This window comes from Chelonia mydas, chromosome 20 (assembly GCF_015237465.2).
Source record: "Chelonia mydas isolate rCheMyd1 chromosome 20, rCheMyd1.pri.v2, whole genome shotgun sequence".
Classification (NCBI taxonomy): domain Eukaryota; kingdom Metazoa; phylum Chordata; order Testudines; family Cheloniidae; genus Chelonia; species Chelonia mydas.
The window spans coordinates 4,286,097-4,305,589 of NC_051260.2; the positions used below are offsets into that span (position 1 = coordinate 4,286,097).

The following is a 19,493-nucleotide window of genomic DNA, read 5'->3' on the forward strand; positions in this document are numbered from 1 at the left end:
GTGTAACTTCCTGCTCTGGGTGCAGGATTGGAGATTCTATTCTCCCTGGACCTTGTTTGCAGCTGCAAATAAACTTTTCTGCTTCTCCACCCCATTGTGATTATTGGGTGACGCACACCGGGTAGCGAACCCACCCCCGCTGTTGTTTTGCCTCTCGGCACTGGGTGCTGGCAACAGCTTTTGGCGTCCCTGGGTGGGCGATGAGGCTGCTATTTAGCCTTGCCCGGACTCCTCCTGGAGGTCGAGGATTGCAGCGAGAACCGACGCCCAGCGTGCACCGGTGAGTTCATCGGGGACCTCGGAGGAGATGCGATTTGATCGACCCCGGAGGGCACAATGGTGCAACGCACTCAGATAGTGGAGAAGCAGTTGTGGTGGAAAACGGTGAAGAACTGGTCCCTTGGATGAGGTAGGAACCTTTTGAAATCCGGATTGTATGCTCTGTTGGAACTGGGGATGCCCAGAGTTACCCTGTAGGTCTGGGACAGGGACAGAGCTCGGGGGTTAGGGCACAGTGTACGCCCCTAGAGTGCATTCTAGCAAACTGGAAGGTATTTGGTGCGGATCACATGACTAAGAGCCAATTAAAACGATTCTGTACAGTTGACTGGCCTCAATATCAACTAGAGGACCAGGAGTGGTGGCCACCAGGAGGGTCAATTAATTACAACACGATCCTCCAATTAGTTTTGTTTTGTCAGTGAATGGGTAAATGGAATGAACATTTGTATGCACAAGCGTTTATGGCTTTAAGAAACAGAACAGAGCTGTAATTCTGCAGAGCTGTAATCTGACTCCGACTGGTTCGGTAGTAGCTAATGTTAGTCCCCAAACCCCCACCCCCACTGTAATGGCAGAGCCGGTGTCCCCTTTGGCCCCCACACCCCCACCTTATAAGGGTAGGATGCCTCGGGTTACAGAGATTGCCCCCTCGGTGGGACTCTATCCTTTGATTACCGAGACTGTTGTGGCTTGCCCAGGGGCAGACGGACGTCAGGCTACCACTATGCAAGTTTACACCTATGTGCCATTCAATCCAATAGACCTAGCAGCTTTTAAAACACAGGCTGGGGAATTCTCCATGAACCCAAGCCGGTTTATTTCAGTCTTTGAGGGGTGCCTCAGTAGTAACAAGCCGGATTGAGACGACTGTAATATCCTCCTGAGAACCCTGTTGTCTGAGGTAGAGCGGAATCAGGTTACAGCTAAGGCAAGGGGAGCGTCAGCTTTCAAGCGGAAAAAAAAAAAAAAGAAAGGAAGCTATCTGTCAAGTTCCTACCCCAAGTAACCGTAAGCGGCTCAGGGCATTTCTGGGTATGGCAGGCTTTTGCAGGATATGGATCCCAGAGTTTGGACTGTGGGCTAAACCCCTGTACGACTGTGTAAAAGGAGCAGATCATGATCCCTTCTATTGGACCCCAGAGGCTGACAGGGCATTTAAAATCTTGAAAAGGAAGTTGATGGAAGCCCCGGCTCTGGGCCTGCCGGATCTCTCTAAGCCGTTTCAGTTGTATGTACATGAATGAAAGGGGGTGGCCGTAGGAGTGCTCACACAGCTGTTAGGAGCACGGAGACATCCCGTGGCTTATTTTTCTAAGCAATTGGATCAGGTTGCAAAGGGTTGGCCGGCATGTTTACAGGCGGTCGCAGCTACTGCCCTAGTGCTTGAGGAAGCCAAGAAGCTAACACTGGGAGGGGTTATGCAAATCTATACTCCCCATATGGTCCGAGCCTTATTGGATGCAAAGGGAGGGCTTTGGCTCACCCAGGCTCGGATTGCTCGGTACCAGGCTAAGCTGTTAGAGAACCCTGAAGTCACCTTACAGCCTTGCCCCTCCCTTAACCCAGCCACCCTCTTGCCAGAAACAGAGGAACAAAAACATGACTGTTTAGAGATCATAGATGCCCAGTACTCCAGCCGTCCGGATTTAAAGGATGTACCCCTCCCAAATGCAGATTATGAGTGGTACACTGATGGTAGCAGTACTGTAATAGATGGGCAAAGGAGGGCGGGTTATGCTGTTGTGACCCTCCATGACACTGTGGAAGCTGAAGGTTTGCCTGCTGGGACCTCTGCCCAGCTTGCCAAACTAATAGCCCTGACCCGTGCACTTGAACTGTCAAAAGGAAAGCGGGTCAACATTTTTACTGATTCAAAGTATGCTTTTGGTGTGCTGCATGCTCATGCTGGCCTATGGAAGCAAAGGGGAATGCTGACAGCCCAAGGCTCCCCAGTCAAGTACGGGCCCCAAATCCTCTGGCTCCTAGAAGCCGTACAACTTCCCTCGGAAGTGGCGGTGGTACACTGTAAAGCCCATCAAAGGGAAGATCAAGATGTGGCCAGAGGTAATGCCCGGGCAGATAGAGAGGCTAAGCATGCTGCCACCCTGCCTTCCCCTCAGGCTGAGAACGCCAATATGCATGCCCTTATCCCATCAGTAGGGGAGCTTCCAACCCCTCAGTACTCTGGGGAGGAGAGACAGCTAACTGACAAACTCGGTCTCCGGGAAAAGGAGGGATGGCTCCATTCCCCGGAAGGGAAGGTCCTCCTAACCAAAGGGCCTGATCCAGCCGGTGCTGCAGAAACTACATCAAACCACTCATGCTGGCAGGGAAGCACTTATCCAGCTAATGGGAAAATACTTTATCACTTCCGGACTCCGACCCCTGGCTGCCCAGGTACAGGCGGACTGCTTAGTCTGCCAAAAGAATAACCCCCGACTGGGACATCCTGTGCCACCAGCTGCCCTAGAACCCATTCCGGGCCCCGGACAAGTGTGGCAAATAGAATTTACTGAGTTTCCCCGGACCCAAGGGTTCAAATATCTCCTTGTCATAGTGGATCGGTTCAGCGGATGGCCAGAAGCCTTCCCATGCCATAATTGCACTGCCAGAACAGTGGCCCTTAAGTTTGTTAAGGAGATCATTCCTCGCTTTGGACTCCCCCTGTGGATGGAATCTGACAACGGGACACATTTCACGTCAAAAATCATCCAAAGCATCTCACATGCCTTACAGATCCCCTGGAAACGCCATACGCCCTGGAGACCGTAAGCCAGTGGTGTAGTGGAGCGTAGCAATCAGACCCTTAAACGGCATCTCTCAAAAGCGTGCCAAGAAGCCTCACTGCGATGGCCTGATGCTTTGCCCCTCGTCCTACTTCGTATCCGCATTCTCCCAAAGGGTAGATTAGGGCTTAGTCCCTTTGAAATTATGTTTGGAAGGGCATGACCTATGAATGGCACCCCGGTTCTGTCAGGGGAATGGGAGTTGGGTAATGGTTTTTTGTCACAGTATATGTGTTCCCTGTCTGCTGTTCTCTTGTCTCTTCACAGGTATACCAAGGATTCCCAGCCTCTCCCCTTGGACTCTCCTGTCCACTCCTTACAGCCCGGTGACTCTGTGCTTGTTCGTACCTGGAAAGACGAGCCTCTCCAGGAAAAGTGGAAAGGACCCTATACCGTCCTGCTGATCTCCCATACAGCGGCAAAGATCGAGGGACACAAGAACTGGATCCATCACTCTTTTTGAAGGCAGTACCCGCCCCCTCGTCAGCAGAACAGCGGACCGTCCAACCTGCTGACTCCTCATCTAGTGACGATCTTGGGCTAAAGCTACTGTTTAAAGGACACAAATATCGGACACCTTAATGCCAAAATGGGCCCACCCAGGTACTGGAGACCCTGGGTTGGGAAGACTCTGGTGATAATTAATTGGGTAACATTGTTATTCTCTGTATTGGTATTTCCAAACTGTGCATATCGGGAGCATAACTCCTTTGTTTCGCTTGCGCACCATGTTGCTACTTTAACAAACCAGACTGATTGCTGGGTATGTGCTCCGACTCCACTGTCCCCCAAAACGGGAATGCCCCTTGACATGCTGCCCCTGACCTTAGCAGAATTAGCCGCCACCAAAGAGCAGAAAAGAATGGACTCGCCGTTCTGAAATAAGACCTCTTTACAGCAAGCCACCTATCAGGACCAGGAGTATTCAGTTGCAGTACTCACTAAGGAAGTATTATGTTTTACTCGAAACCAATCTGATCACTATGGGCGTCCTGTGGGAAACAGCTCCTGTGTTATTACACAGTGGGCTGATGGGTATTGGATAAAGACCAAAAGGGGAGGCCAGCAGTGTGGGTGTAATGGTTCCTCCCCTTTGGGGGAAACTCTTACAAATAATCTTACCACAAAAGAAAGGTTTGGAAATATAACTTGCCGTCCAGTTAATATCTCCAATGTAGCAAGCCAGTGGTGGGTTTGTAGTGGTCCCTATGGCGAGTGTAATTTGAACTGCACAATTAGAAATGCCCCCACTTGTATCCAATCAGGAGGATGGGATGCCCCCTTAGGGGCATGTGAACTGTTTGGAAAAGCAGCCCTAAATATCCCAGGAATCCCCTTAAGAAACAGTCCTTACTGGGCCCTACAGGGTCACTATTTTGTATGTGGCCGAAAGGCTTACAAGGTGCTGCCAGCCAACTGGACAGGTAGCTGTTATATAGCTCATGGAGTTCCTCATCTGTCAATAACTGCCACACTGCCCAAAGGAAAGATTAGAAATGCCCGAGATACCTCTGTTGAGTCACGAGAAAAGACCCTGCGGCGACTGACTACGGCATTGGAGGGCAATATGAAAAATTTCCTCACAACCGAGAAGCTTGTAGGGTGCTCTGTACTGGGAATAGCGCCACTGTTTATTGGGCCAGCCATGGCATGCACAGGCCGCTATACTGTAAGGCTGCAAATGGTACTTGAGAAAGTGGCCCTAGAGTTAGAGGACTCGGTTAGTGATTTAGGGTCAGCAGTAAAAACATTAAATAAAGAGGTATAGTAGCTCAGGACCTTTTCCCTCCAAAACAGGCTGGCTTTGGACCATCTCTTGGCATCCCAAGGAGGGGTTTGTGCCCTCATCGGGCCCCGATGTTGTGTATATGTAAATGATAGCAGTTATGAGATCTATGAAAAGGTGGTACAGGCTGAGGCCCATGCCCGAGCTGGAGCACAGGTTGCCTATACTGCCCCAGAGAGCGATTGGTTGCAAACCTTGTTTTCAGGCTGGGGTTTGTCGTTTTGGCTTGGTGGTTTATTTAGCCTGTTATTGAAACTTCTCTTTCCTGTATTGCTTGTATTAATGGTATTATGCTGTGCAGTATCATGTGTCAGGGCCCTTTTGCAAAAGTTAATAAGTCATTCTCTTCAGGGCTATCACAAAGTGCTTATGCAAAGTCCTATTGTAAAGAAATAAGTAGCCCAATTGAGAAAACTCAGAGCCAAGGCTGTTGAGTGTTCTCAAAGGAGGGAGTTGTTGGGGACACTGGGGCATGGCCACTAGGTAACTTGAGGGGATGGAAGACCACGAGTGTCGATGAAGCCCCCTCGCACTAGGCCCAAGTGTCCTTGGCCCCCCCGCCTGGAGGCACTCGCAGCAGTTATGCTGAGGATCTGCAACAATATGTTGCAGAGTCAGACTGCCTGAAACTAAACAAGGCCAAACCGGGCAGATATGGAAGAACAATGCTGAATAAAGCAGCTTTATGTATAGTTTAATAAATGATACAAAAAAAACAAGGGAACTAGCTGGGAACTGAATTGGCTGGCTATATGGATACTTAGGGCAGCTTGCTATTGGATAAGTATGCTGAAGAAAGGATGTATAAAAGCCTGTGTAACTTCCTGCTCTGGGTGCAGGATTGGAGAGTCTATTCTCTCTGTACCTTGTTTGCAGCTGCAAATAAACTTTTCTGCTTCTCCACCCCGTTGTGATTATTGGGTGACGCACACCGGGTAGCGAACCCCTGCTGTTGTTTTGCCTCTCGGCACTGGGTGCCGGCAACAAGAGCATCCTGATCCATGCGCAGGCAGGAGGCTATCACTGCCCCTTTGGCAGGGACTGGTTCTTCCCAAATGCACCCCAGGGTCACGTGAATAAAAGCGACTGGCACTTCACTCAGCAGGGGTAATATCTGCTGCAGCAGGTCCCACATATGCTGGAGGGAGCTCGGCTCGTGCTCCTCCTGTCTTGGGAGGGGATACGGGCCAGAATACCTCACCCATCCCCATGCCAAGGGCGGGGCCTGCCTTGCTCTCACCCTTCCTCCTGCTGTGTAGGATGAGAGGACGGGGGGAGCAAGGCCTTGCCTGGCTATATCCCCCTACCCCCCTGCTCCATGTCTGGCTTACCCCTCCCCCTGCTGGGGGGCACACCCTGCCTCACTACCCCCACCCCACAGCTGGGGAACTTCCCTGGAGGGTGGCAGGGAGGGTGGCTCAGCCCCAGCTCCTGCTTCATGCCCGGGGAAGGGCCTGCCTCACCTTTCCTCCTACCCACTCCCTCTCGCGGGTGGGGGGGGGGAGACTCACCCCCAGGCTCCGCAGCCTGCCCAGGCACAGACCTAGTCCCGCCCAATTCTCACTTCCGCCTATAGTCACATGCCCCACCTGCACGGGAGCACATCCGCCTATAGTCACGTGTGAATCGATGGGGAGACCCCGCCTGTTCGGAAGTTCCAGCCAATCAGCCCTCGGGCCTGTCCATCGCCCCGCTCCTCCCCCCCCCCCGCCACTCCAGCCGCGCGATAACCTTTGCCCTTTGTCCCTTAGTGATGACCTTAGCGCCGTTGCCAAGATGGCGCTGTCCAGGCTGGGCTGTTGCTGGGGAGGTCTGCACGGCGGGCTCCTGGGCGTCGGGCCCGTAACCGTCCCCGCCAGCTGCCTGCGCCGGGTCCTGCGCGCTCCCGAGCCGGCCCCCGCCTGGAGGGCGCTGAGGTGCGTGCGGCCACCGGGTGTCCGGGGGAGGCGCGGGGGCCGCAACCCCCCCGAGGCCGTTGGTCCCTCCTCCCGCGGCCCCCCCTTCAGTGACGGGAGCCGTGGCCGTTCGCCCCTCCCCCCCGGTGCCAGCCGTGGCCGTTGGCCCCTCCCCCCGCCGCTTCCCCCGGCGACAGAAGATGTGTCCGTTGGCCCCTCCCCCCGGTACCCGCTGTGGCCGTTGACCCCCCCTCTCCCCCCCCGCCGGTGCTCGCTGCATCCGTTGGCCTTTCCCCGCCTCCTGCTGGTCTCCATGGTGACCGCTCAGCCGTCCCCGCCGTGCGTCCTGGTGCCAGCCATGCCCATGGGCCCTTCCCCCTCTGTCCCCTGCCAGCCGGGCCCATTGGGACCTTCCCCCTCTGTGCCCCCTGCATGGCTCCTAGTGCCACCTGTGCCTATTGACCAGTCCTCCTCTGTTGCCCAGCCCCCCCACGCCAGCTGCGCCCACTGACTCCTTCCTCCTCTGTGCGGACAGCCCCCCACTGTCCGCTCAGCTACACCTGTTGTAGAGGATCCTTGTTGCCAGTTCAGCTGTGCTCCTGCCTTTTCACACCCGCTGTGCCTGCTTACCCTGGGGTTGGGTTGTGGTGGTAGGGGAGGGTTTGCCCGCGGATATTGTCTGAATCTTTGGATGTCAGTTTTTTCCCCCAGGTGGTTCTGGAGGTGACTTTGCCTCTTGCTTGGCTGCATCTCCCTGCGGCTGCTGCTGGATGCTCATTAGCTAGCTCAGGGCTACTTTGTGGAGATGGGCACCTCAGCCAACACATTTAGGAGCTACTGAAGCTTCCTGAGACTCTTTTGTAACATGATCTCCTTAGGTTTCCATCTCAGACACAATGGATCCGACTCTTCTCTCACTCACATTAGTGTAAATCAGAAGTATCTGATTATTTTTGTTGGCCCTGCAGTGGCCAAGACCGCTATAAAAAAGAGTTGGACTCCATTCTGACTCTGGCATCAGTAACAGAATTGTTAACTAAGGTGTGATTATTGGGCTAAATTCTGCCCTCAGCTGCACAAATTTAACAAGACAGACTCTGAAGGCAGTGGTGGTACATAGGTTCATCTGAGAATGGAATTTGGCCTGCAGAACCTTTGTTACCAGCACACTTCAAAAATGAAATCCCTGTAGAGTTTTGTCCCATCTTCCTCATTGTGAGTGGTGGTTTTTTCCACCCCCCCTCTCCTCACAGCTACTCAGGCTTTGCATCCAATCAAATCACTTCAGCTCAAGCCCTACATCCCCACAAGGCTTTGCTGGTTGGCTGGAGTACATGTACTTTCCTCTTTACAGCCTCACTGTGCAGGGTATGGAAAGATCACCTGGTTCCTATAAGATTTTTCTGTGAGTTACTTTTTGTTGCAGGCACCCAGCATGCTGCCTCTCTACAAAGACAAACCCCAAAGCCCTCCTTGCTGCTGTCATATCACAATTCAAATACGCCAATGGGAAATATGAGAGCTTTTTGGAAAGGACATTCCCCCGCTTCTATCTATTGTATTCAACTTTTCTGAAAGGTAGGTTTTGAGTAGGAGAACTGATTTCTTTGACTGATTATAGAAAAGGCAGGCTCAATAATTGTAGCCTATCTTTTGTTAGCTAAAGGGACACTATAAGACTAAAAATCGCTTATTTTTTTCTGTGTTTTATGAATAGTCCTCAGAATTTTGCACATGAAAGAATTTTTAGGGTGGGATTTTCAAAGCCAATTTTTCAAGTCCCTTAAGCAATTGACTGAAAGTCTCAGCCGTAACATAGCATTAACTTATCACTTACGATGGGTGTTGGCTTTTTTTGCATTTCATTCAGTTTGGACAATGAAAATAGACTAGCTAGTTTCACTCTGTTGGTTCAGGCTGTTTGGGTAATTAACACTTTCCAGACAAATGTTTAAAAAAAACCCGAAAAACTTCTTAAAACAATGAAAACTTTTCTATTAAGCTCTGTAAAATCTTTTCTCACAAAATCTAAATCTGAATTGCCAGACAACGTTGCTTTGAAAACTGCTCTATATCCAATAACATCCAATGTAGAGCCAGTGACTGGAAGTTGAAGCTAGACAAATTCAGACAGGTAATAAGGCACACTTTTTAACAGTGAGGGTAATTAACCATTTGAACAATTTAGAGGGTTGCAGTAGATACACCAGCTCAGGCAATTTTTAAATCAAGATTGGATATTTTTCTGAAAGATGTGCTCTAGTTTAAACAGGAGTTAATTCAAGGAAATTCTATGGCTTGTGTCATACAAGATGATCACAATAGTCATCTTCTGGGCTTCTCTATGATATGTTGTTTGTAAAGGCTGGACCAGCGTACTGGGACTAGATATTAACTATGAGATTTAAAGACCTCTTGTATATCCAAGTCAGAGGTGATAAGGAGGCTCCCTCCCCTTGAAAAAAGATCCAGTTTTAGTCACCCTATCACTAAAAGGATAAAGCAGAAATAGAAGCGTTCAGTGATGGGAAACAAAAGTGACAATTCCATATGGGGAAGAATAAAAAGGTTCAGACTACTTAGAGAGCAGACAGAAAAAAGCTGACATAATAGACAGATATTAAGTTTTGTAAGCTTATTTATTCTCCATACAAGACCAAGGGGTCAGCCTCTTTACCTGAAAAGCAACGGATTTAAAATTAATACTTTTAATGGCCTTCACAAAATGCTTAATTCACCCATGTAAGTCATTGCCATAATAGACTAAGGCCAAGAGCTTAGTAGGATTCCAGAAAAAAGAATTCAGCATTTATATGGATAATGAATGCCTACTGTTCTAGGATGAGTGTACAGGGTGGGCTTTTTAAAGGGACATAGATCCTTAGGCACTTTTGAAAAATCTTGCCCGTAAGGGATATTAGCCCTCATGTTTTAGAGCAGAGGAAGAAACTTCTCGGCTGCATGAATCCTTAATGCAGAAGTGTCCATTCTGTGGGTTTTGTACCTTCCTCTGAAACATCTGTCCCCAGCTGACTCAGGAACAGGAGATCACATTGGATAGACCGCTGGTTTGATCTACCCTGGCACTTCCTGTTTTGATTTGAAGTCAGAATTTTATGTGTACCGAGGAAGCAGGTAATTGTGTCTAACTGCCCTCCCTCCTCACACACATCCCTCCAAAAAATCCTGTAATACAGCTTGATGGGCTACTCCAGTCTGCAGCCTGTGCTACTAAAGGTTTTGGATCAGTCAGGTAAACTGCTCTCGCATTCTGCAGATGGCTGCGACAGTTGGAAGAGCTGTTGAAATTTTGATGGCTTGAGTTAGATTCTACATTTTCCAGCCTCTATTCTTGTTTCACTCTCAGCCTCTTCTGTTCTCTGAATAACTCTGTGTGGAGAACAACCTATATGAGACAATCTACAATGCATCAAGTTGTGTTGTATTGCACTCTTTCCTCTCAGTAGCCAGACTAAATAAGGATGTAAGGGATTGTGAAGGACATTGTCAAGGGATCTCTGGGGCAGAGCACAGCTCCAGGCCTGAAGGTAACATCTGTATTCTGTACAGGATTTCGGACATTGTTTTCGGAAGCAAAAGAAATAAGAAGAATAAAGTTAAACATGTCCCTTCAAAAGATCGATTTTCATCAGCTTCCATACAGGGAGATGGAAAGATTAAGACAGGTGGGGGCCACCTTTCAGGTTCCTGTTTCTTACTCTGGTATCTGTAAATTATGCTGAATTTCTCAAACGATCAAGCATTTTACTACACTGTCCCATGCAACTGCCAACCTTGTTTAGTGACTTACACCTCTTGTGATTCCATGACTGAGAGAGAGAGTGCCCTGCTTTTAGAGGGTGGATCTGCTGTTGTCACTGGGTAGACTCTCTATCCTTTCTGTGAAGGGAGGGTCAAGATACACACTTTAAAGAACCTGCCATCATAGCATGGTGGCTTTACGAAGTTGGGTATTTAACCCAAGGCAGCCTGGCAGTTTGCTCTGGCCTATAATGTTCCTGGCACTTACAGAGCATTTCTTATTGAGAGCAGGGTTAGAATGCTGCTGGCCGATCTGAGACAGTCTATCAATCAGTTTTCAACTGCATTGCTGTAACTTGCTATCAAGTCATAACTGTGTTTTTTTAATTTTTGGTCAGTTTCGCAGGGACCTGATCAAGGCCATTCCTATTGGGCTTCTCTCCCTTCCACCTTTTGCCAACTACTTCGTCTTTTTGCTGATGTAAGTATGTCTTTTACCGAGCCTTTAAAACATTGTTGAACATCCTGTTGCCAAGTCCTTGCCCTGAATAGTCACCATGCAGAGGCTTAGATGGTAACTGAAGCGATTAGTCAGTGGAGCTGATCTTTCTCTTTGGGCTCCTTTCTTCTCTTGTCTCTCAGCTGACACTTGTACTATTCCTGGCTGTCTGATGAGAGGGTTTGCTACAGAACAGCTGTCTTTGTTCCTCTGGAGACTATTTTTTGCAGCAGTTAAAGCTACACTCATATTCATAGAAAATGATGATTCTGGGCCTGATTCGTTTTTTCCGATGTAGTTTTCCAGTTGTCTAAATTGAGTAAGCGCAAGAGGGAAGAATCATTAACTTCTTGTTTGTCTGTAGACAATTCATCACCTAGACATCACGAACTAGATGGAATCTGAATGTTTTCTATCCGAACTGATTTCTCCCTTCTGTACAGATTAAAGTTCCCATTTCTGTACTAACCTCTGTAAAAATCCACTGCCTTGGATCTCTTGGGACATTCTGCTCTCACTATATTAGTGCGTGTTCTGGGCCCCCTTATAGCAAAAAGAAAATCCAGATGAACAAACCAAACAGCATTGATTTTGTCTGAGGAGATTTCTGCTGCATTCTAGGTACCTCCCCATGCAATTAGTTCCTTCTTTCTAACCCTAAGAACAGTGCAACCTTTTTATTGGCATTTATATGGTGCTTATCACTGTAGCATCTGAGTATGTCTTCAGTAAACAGTCCGGTGGACACTTGACTGTAAAAGTGGCCTCCTCACATGTGATCCATACTTCTTTCCCAGCTACCCCACCCAGATAAGTGATCCAGTTCCCTTCCCGGATGCTACCCTCCACCCCCAAGCGCCTGGAATGCCCCTCCAAGCTCCTTGCACAGCCCTGACTAGACTATGTTGTGCTCTGTGGGTTAATTGATACAGCTAAATGACTGACAGATTATTTATCTAGTATCTTAATGGAAACTAAGGACTTATTATCAGTGAGGTTTCTGCATCATCGGCGCTCTGGAGATCTTTATACCTGCATACTGGTGGTCCTGCGTCACAGCCGAGGGCTAGATGGGACTAGTTGGAGCTCATCGATGCTGCCCCTTAACTGGCCAGAAGGGGAGGCTCTTCCCCATGCAAGGGTCTGAGCATCCCACTTCCGTGGAGCTCCCAGATCTGGACAGAAGGAACTGGGAATCAAGCCCTGGTTTGCCACATCACAGGCAGAGCAGTAACCATGGGGTCAGGTCCCAGAACACTCACAGCGTGTCTACGGTTTGACAGGGCAAGGCACTATTGCTAGGCCACGAGCCTGGCCTGTGACTGCGGAGTGTTGGATTTTGTGTAGCTGCAGTGTCCCTGCTTGTGAAGCTCAGTGTGTTACCTGTGGATGACCTTTTCTTTCCAAGGTACTTGTTCCCAAGGCAACTGTTGATACGCCACTTCTGGACCCCAAAGCAGCAGTCTGAGTTTCTGAACATTTATCATGGTATGCGGAGAGAGGTGTACCCAGAACTCATTGATGGCTTAGAGCAGGTGACTCGTTTTGTAGCGGACCAGCAGCTCCGAAGTCAGATGCAAGAGCTCTGCACCCAGGTAAGTAACACAGGGCCTCCTTGCCCCCATGGGGACGGGTCCTCGGGGACACCGTAGGGTCAGCAGCGTCTCATCATTAGGTTATAGCCTTACTGGCTGCTGAGTTAACCTGGTTGGCACATGGGATCAAATTGTATGCCGAACTGCACTCTGTGTAGCCCCACTGGGGTCAGAGGAGGATTTGGCCCGTAGTTTTGGAGGGATTGTTTACATCTGAAACGCTGAGTTTGTCTGCTAGAATAGGAATCCCATTCAGCGGGTCTAGGATTCTGTCTCTGATGGGGATTGAGCCTATGCTTGTGGGTCATCCTAAGTCTCAAATCCTTTTAAAGAAGGGCTGATCCCTCATTTCTTGCCCTCCAATCTTCCTCAGCTTTATTGGCTGTCCATGGGCAGACAAATTCCCCTGAATTTTCATTGTTCTAACCTCACAAAAAGGAAACAGTCTCGATCTGTTCCACCTGAGGCAGTTACAGAGATGAATCCAAAGCTCCTTAAGAGGCTGAAAGGCTGCCCTTGTGCTAATAGGTAGGTAGGAACCCAGTTTGGGAGGTGGAAGAAGTAAAACCCTCTTATGACAAGCAAAAAAGTGCCCAGGTCGCATTGGCTTGGTGAGAAAACCCACGGTGATGGGAGAGCGGGTGTGGTTACCCGGAGTTGCTGGTCCAAAGCAATTCAATGGAGACCATCCAAGCAGAGAGGCATTTCTGCTTTGCTGTAGGCTGAGAGTAATATGGCACCACACAGCATGCTAATGCCACAATACCTGGCGCTTAGAAATGCTGAGGGAACAAGGTCAGCGACTTACCTTTTGGGCCCAGATGGATTTCCAGGGGTCCTGCTGAGTCCTCAGTAGCTGGGGTCAGACGAGTCATCTGTTTGTGGGAAGTATCACGAGCAAAAAAAATCTTTGGCTCTCCAAGGTGCAGAGCGGTTCCCATCCAGAGGTGGAGAAACTTGTGGCCGTGAGAAGCTTGTTTACGGGACATCCCCTGGGCCTGCAAAGGCTGCGCGTTTGGCAAGTGGTAAGTGCCTCTCCCTGCAGAGGCTGTCTGTGCTAGTGATTAAGGAGATAGCCGGGATTGTACGTACAGCTGAGTGCTGAGGACTGAGGCAGTTCGTTGAACTCTGAATGGTCATGAAGCAGCCGGCTGCCGTTTCACGACGCCCTCTGCCCACTGCTTGCTGAAGGCCTTCTCAGCACTGCTGTGAGGCTGAAAGGCTTGGTCAAGGGAGATGCCAAGGCTAACCTCACCTCCAAGTCTGAACCCACCAGGGACGATCATCGCCAATAGCTCAGCCTGGATTAGATCCCAGGGTTCTCTGGGCTCTGCCCACTATCCCATATGGCCTCCTTGGTGAGGCAGAAGGCTGTTCCACCCTCCTTGAATCTTAGCAGGTTTCCTTGAGACTTCACGGATTTTCCTTGCCCTGCTTTTCACTCCCTGCCACAGAAAGCCTTGAGCCGTATCCTGTTCCTGACTCCTCACTTGCCAATCTTCTTCCTGAGATACCGGCTGCGGAGCCACATGTTGGAGTTACAGCATCTGGACCGAGCCATGCTGAAGCTGGGAGTGAGCGAACTAACTGAAGAGGAAGTGAAAATGGTAAGACTGAGTCCACCCCTTTCACGTTGTGCCGGCTAGCTTAGAAAAATACGAGACTCCCAGAATCCTGTTGGGGAGAACTAGACACACAGTTGGTTTTTTCTCTCACTCGTGAGCAAAAAGCCTTGTGTGACAGCGTCTCTGTGGTGGAATATGATTTGCTGTGTTATGAACCGGTCACGGTTTCTCCTGTTCTGTCTACATCAAAGAAATACTATTCAGGCTCAGATCCTGGCCGATAACTTGGGGCTTGATCCTGCACTCCTGTCTCAGACAAAATGCCCGTTGAAGTCAAGGGAGGATTGCAGGCTTAGGCCCTGTTGTTTGTTCTGCTGCTTAGCTAGCGCCGGGGAAAAGAGGAAAGTGGGTCACTGAGTTTAAATCGCTCAGCTCCAGAGATGCACAATGAGCCAAGAAGAAATACATGAATCAGTGACTTTCCCTGCTTGAAGTGTATGTATGGGGGAGGATAGCTATGCCATGCCTGGGCCACACAAATAAGCCTTCCTCAGCAGAGGGAGTGGGCAGGGATTTGAGGAGAGGGGCAGGGTTATACATGTTTCCTGGGGGGAGGGGGAAGCTTCTCCCATGCCATCTCATGTGTGAAGCAATTGCACTAGAGAAACTACATGGTGTTTTGGTCCATTTAAAGCTGTATTTATCCAAATGCCCCCAAAAAGTAACTGAGCCAGAGAATTAAGCCTGTTTCTTCCCATCAGAAATAAACGAGCTGCCTTGTGAATACACCTTCCAGCAGGGAGTCAGGATTCAAAAGAGATTTAGTGTACAGGGGACATAGGAGTAACACCTGTGTATTGCCTCTGAAATTGACTAGTGCTCTGAATATACTTTAAAGGGGTCTAGAGTTGCAATCCTTCCTGCACAAGAGATTGCCTTAGTGTGAATGTTTGAGCTTCACTTCCAGCAGAATAGAGGGAGTATAAAGCAGCCACTGGGGGAATACTTCAAGTGGAGGTCCAGAGTAGGGCTGGATTACATGGCCCTGTGCTATTCCTGCACCTCACTCTCCAGTGTAGGGGCATGCTGGGGGTAAAAGGGAAGCAGATGGAGTACTCTGGCCATTCTAGGCTGTGGAGCAGCAATGGGGCTGCTCTAACTTACACAGGGGACCAGAGCAGCCCATGGTTTAAAGCTACTTTTGTCCCCTCTTTCCTGGGCTGCACTTCGTGGGAGTCTCAGTCCAGATTCCGGCCCCTTGTGTTCAGTGATCCCCACTGAAATGAAAGCTCATCAGTCTGCACGCGCCTGCCCTGACACTTGCTTTTCTCTCCTCTGTGGTCGTTAGGCTTGTTATGTCCGGGGCCTGAACTCCACCCACCTCAGCCCATCGGAATGCCAAAAATGGCTGAAGCAGTGGGTGAAGCTGTCCTGTGAACTGAAAGGTAAGACTGGCAGAGCTCAGCCAGCTGGCCGCCTCTTGGCGGCTTCTTCCTCTTGTGTGCGGTGCAGATCCCATAGGGCTGACCTCAGGCAATGCACCCGAGGTTGTGAACATCAAAGCTGTAGTTACGTGTCACACAGGGTTATACATTTAAAAACAAATGGAGCTTCAGGGCTTTCTGAATGGCAGCCCTACAGATGCCCACAATAGGGAGGGGTGGGCATAATGGTCCAAACCTCAGGTCTGAAATGCCTAGGTTCCCTGCAGCCACAGGTTCACATTCCGGCCCTTCTGCATTTGGAGGTGGATAAGCTGATTTCTGAGCCATTTACTTTTAGGTGAGACCTTGAACTGAGTTCTGGCTGGTCTGTTTGAACCTTGAGCACGGTGTCCTTCCATAAGGTTATGGTCTTGCTCTGGTGTCCTGGAAGTGGGACCTTACTGAAATCCTTGGGCTCGGGAGAGCCCAGGTTATGCGTGTGTTTTAACAGAGAAAAAAAGAGTTCATGCTGCAGGACTCTCAGAGGCAGATCATAATATTGCCATCTCGTGTCCTCTTGGCACCGTTGATTGAGTGCAGGTACATGGGGAAAGAGGAACAGATATCCGAAGAAGAGTTTCTCAGTATATGAAGAGACATAAAACATTCAAACAGCGCCAACTGGGCCAGGCCAGTGCATTAGCTGCAGCTTCTGGGCTTATTTGGCCGTGATGCGTGCTAGGGAGGCCGAGCGGCGATGGAGCACATGGCCAAAAGCACTGCAGTCTCTAACCTAAAAAATGGCTGTTTAAATGGAGTATGTTCCCAGGCTGGCTCCCTGGGGGAACCGCATCCCCCACAGTTAATGGGTTGGGATCAGCCCATTCGGTGGAGCTTCTAACCTCTCACTTTCTCTTCTCACAACTAGCTGGAGAGGAGCTGGCCTCTGCCCTGGCTTCCAAGAACGAGATTGACATTTCCCCTCCCCTGTGCCTGTCCTGAGTGTCACCGGTGGCTTTAGTTAAAATACTAAATTCTGACAGGACTGCTGGCTAGAGAGTATCTCAACCCATGAAATCTGTGCGAACAAATGAACAGCTTTTCTTCTGGAATCATTTGATTCTTCTTGGCCCCTTATCAGCATCCTGGCAGCTGGAGTTTGCCAATCCCAGTTACCTGCTGCCAGCTCCTCCCTCACAATCTGTCAGGTCTCTGGGGAGCACAGCTGGAATTATAAAACCTCAAGGAACAAGGCAAAGGGTTTAGGACTCTGTATCATGGTGATACTGAGCTACTCTTCAGGGCAAAACTGAGCTACTGTGTCCAAAAGGGCTGCCAGATGACAGACAGCTTGGCCAAGGATTGTCACTCAGAGAATGGCACAGAAAAGCTTAACATGAGTGCTGTCAGCTGGTCCTGCTGCAGATTTACAGGGCAAACCTGTGGAGTCCCTGGCATACATCTGTGGGCCAGATGCCGTGGTGGAGGTTGCAGTTCTCTCCTTGGGCTAGTGCAGGTGTAGGCAACTCTTGCTTTCGTCAAACATGCTGCTTCTTTCTCTCAGCTAGTCCCCAGCACTGTTCTAAATGGGTGGTGTGGGTGGGGAGGGGGATTGTCCTGGCTGCAGGTTTGTGATCACTGCACTGTGTAGGTGTTACCCCTCCCTCTTTAGAGGATTTGATGCGAGAACCAACTAGGGATTTGTCTCTGCCCAGACAGTGCTGGTGAAACAGGAGGCTGACCTTCCAGCCTCTGCATTGTTCATGGGTGTAGTAGGGGTCATTACAGAACAGGTGTACAGCCCAGAGCCGGACGTCAGGAGAACTTGTATTCAGACCTTCTTGATGGTGCTGTGGCCTGGGTGAAGTGTGAGCCTACGCTGCTAACTGCTGCTGCTGCGTCCCAGTCTGCCAGCCGTCCAGTGAGCCTTTGCGGTAAATGAAGGATAAAAGGGCTGGGTACTTTAGCTGGCACCTGCCACTGTTTCCTCTCACCTCTGGAAATGCCTTCTGCTGGGGCCAGGGGGTGCCTGCCTACAGTAGCACGCTCAAGATGGGGACTCCCGATTGCTGGCTCTGGAGGTGTCAGGTAAACGTGACTTTGTGTTTTCAGATTCGGAGGTCTCGCTCTTGGCACACAGCATGGTCTTAATGTCCACCAACTACCTCGGGGCCAAGGAGTGACGGCACAGGCACCGCCTTCAACTGTCGACCTATTTCTAGTGCTGGTGGTTGCAGCAGGGTAGAGTTTTTTGCTTGCATTGCAGGAGGAGGGCTGGACTTTAGCGAGAAACACCTTGCTTTTTGCCTGCCGATCCACCTCTAAACAGTACAGCATCGAAGAGTAAAACCCTTCCTCAGCCCTGCCAGCGATGAGAGCTGCAAGCTCCTTTACCTTAGCTACATCGTCAAGTCCCTGAGAGCAAGAACCTGCTGTGGCTCCCAGTCACTAGGTGGTAGATTCCATGGTTTTTGAATGTGTAAGACTGGCCCTTGCTGGGGTTGGGAGTGATTCTGCAATTCTGAGCCATGCAGATGTCCATGCTCTTCCCTGTCATTTTCCAAAAGAGACCATGTTGGCATGCAGCCAGGAGCCCTGGCTTTGCTATTATAGCCTCAAACTGTGGCACTTTAAATGTAATCCTCTCCAGTGGAGAAGGCTAGTCTCCCCTGGATTTGTAAGCTTCCCCAGGAGGCTCCCACTGGTAACTTACAGCAGTGGGCATTAGCCAGCTAGGTTCCTTGTTCTCCAGGACCTGTGAAGAGACACCTGTCTGGAGCAGTGCTCTTTGTTGTTTTTCCTGTTAAGTTGTTAAGCTTTATTTACTATGTTGTTTTAGGAATAAGGTGAATTTTACTAGGAGGGGTTGTGAGTGGAGCATCCTAATTGCCTGGGGCTTAGTAAGTGACCTTGCCCCTTTGGCCAGTGATATGCCTTAATGTTGAGGATCCATGTATTTGGTCAGTTGTCTTTTTAGTTCACAGCAGCGCCCTGTTAGTGCTTGAACTGTGGCTGTTCCTCTCTGCCCTAGCTGACTGCTGGAAAGAGATACAGGCCAGATAGGAACAGTTCCCACTTTCAAACTTGGCTCCACTGTAAGTTAGCTTGATTTTCAGTTTCCGAGCATCTGCAGCTTCCCCTGAAATCAGTAGGATCTGAGTTCAGGTCACTTTGTATGGGTACCCCAATCTGAAAATGCTGGCCTAGAGCCTATTGCCATAGAAATAAATGCTAAACAGCACTTACCTGTTAAGGACACAGTCTCAGCTTCATTTTGTCAATGAAGTGATTTAAGTTCTGCCTAATCAATTTTTAGACCTGAACTTTCTGCTCAGTGTGAGGATTTGGGAGCCAGAAGTTTGGTCAACAGGAGCTCCATCCCTGTGCACCTGAATGTCTCGTGGCAGAGGCTGCAAGTTGAGTTTAAGGGATTTTTTAAAAAAGTTACTTATAACTAGTGTCTTAAGTTATTTATGGCAGTACAAATGCATGAAATGTTTGTCTTAAATCTGTGGTATCCTTACATAAATATTCCATTAAAGACAACAGCTAAGGAAAGGTCTCTGGTGCATTTTTAAAATTAGATCCTGTGTGAGGTGTCCAATTAGTCTCCCAGCACCTGGAACTCTGATTAAGATTGCTGAGACTGGAGCCCTGCTCTCAGATTTTAAAGCAGCATGACGGCATGTCTAGGATGACTAACCCAGAGGATCAAGTGAGCTGTTAAAGCCCCACTATTCTATGTCCCATTAATAAACCAGAGGATATTAAGCGGCAGTCTGAGTAAACAGCCTTTGTTTGTTTATGCCTTCAGCATAGACCCAGACCACACTGCAATTTCCAGAGATGTGCAATGGTTACTTCACAAATAGACCTCACTTCTCTAATCTGCTTGAATT

General features: G+C 49.4%; 1 protein-coding gene across 2 annotated transcripts; it reads left to right on the forward strand.

Annotated features, from left to right (window-relative positions):
* Nucleotides 1–6,480: 6,480 nt before the first annotated feature.
* Nucleotides 6,481–19,152, forward strand: LETMD1 (LETM1 domain containing 1). 2 transcript variants are annotated; one of them, XM_037884074.2, is made up of 9 exons: nt 6,481–6,770; nt 8,176–8,327; nt 10,320–10,435; nt 10,910–10,992; nt 12,419–12,605; nt 13,529–13,630; nt 14,060–14,212; nt 15,519–15,615; nt 17,707–19,152. In XM_037884074.2, the coding sequence occupies exons 1-9, from the start codon at nt 6,484–6,486 to the stop codon at nt 17,775–17,777; spliced, it is 1,248 nt and encodes a 415-aa protein (XP_037740002.2). In that variant the 5' UTR covers nt 6,481–6,483; the 3' UTR covers nt 17,778–19,152. The 2 variants fall into 2 exon arrangements, with proteins under 2 accessions (XP_037740002.2, XP_037740001.1); XM_037884073.2 differs by having other exon boundaries at nt 6,523–6,770; nt 16,523–19,152.
* Nucleotides 19,153–19,493: the final 341 nt, after the last annotated feature.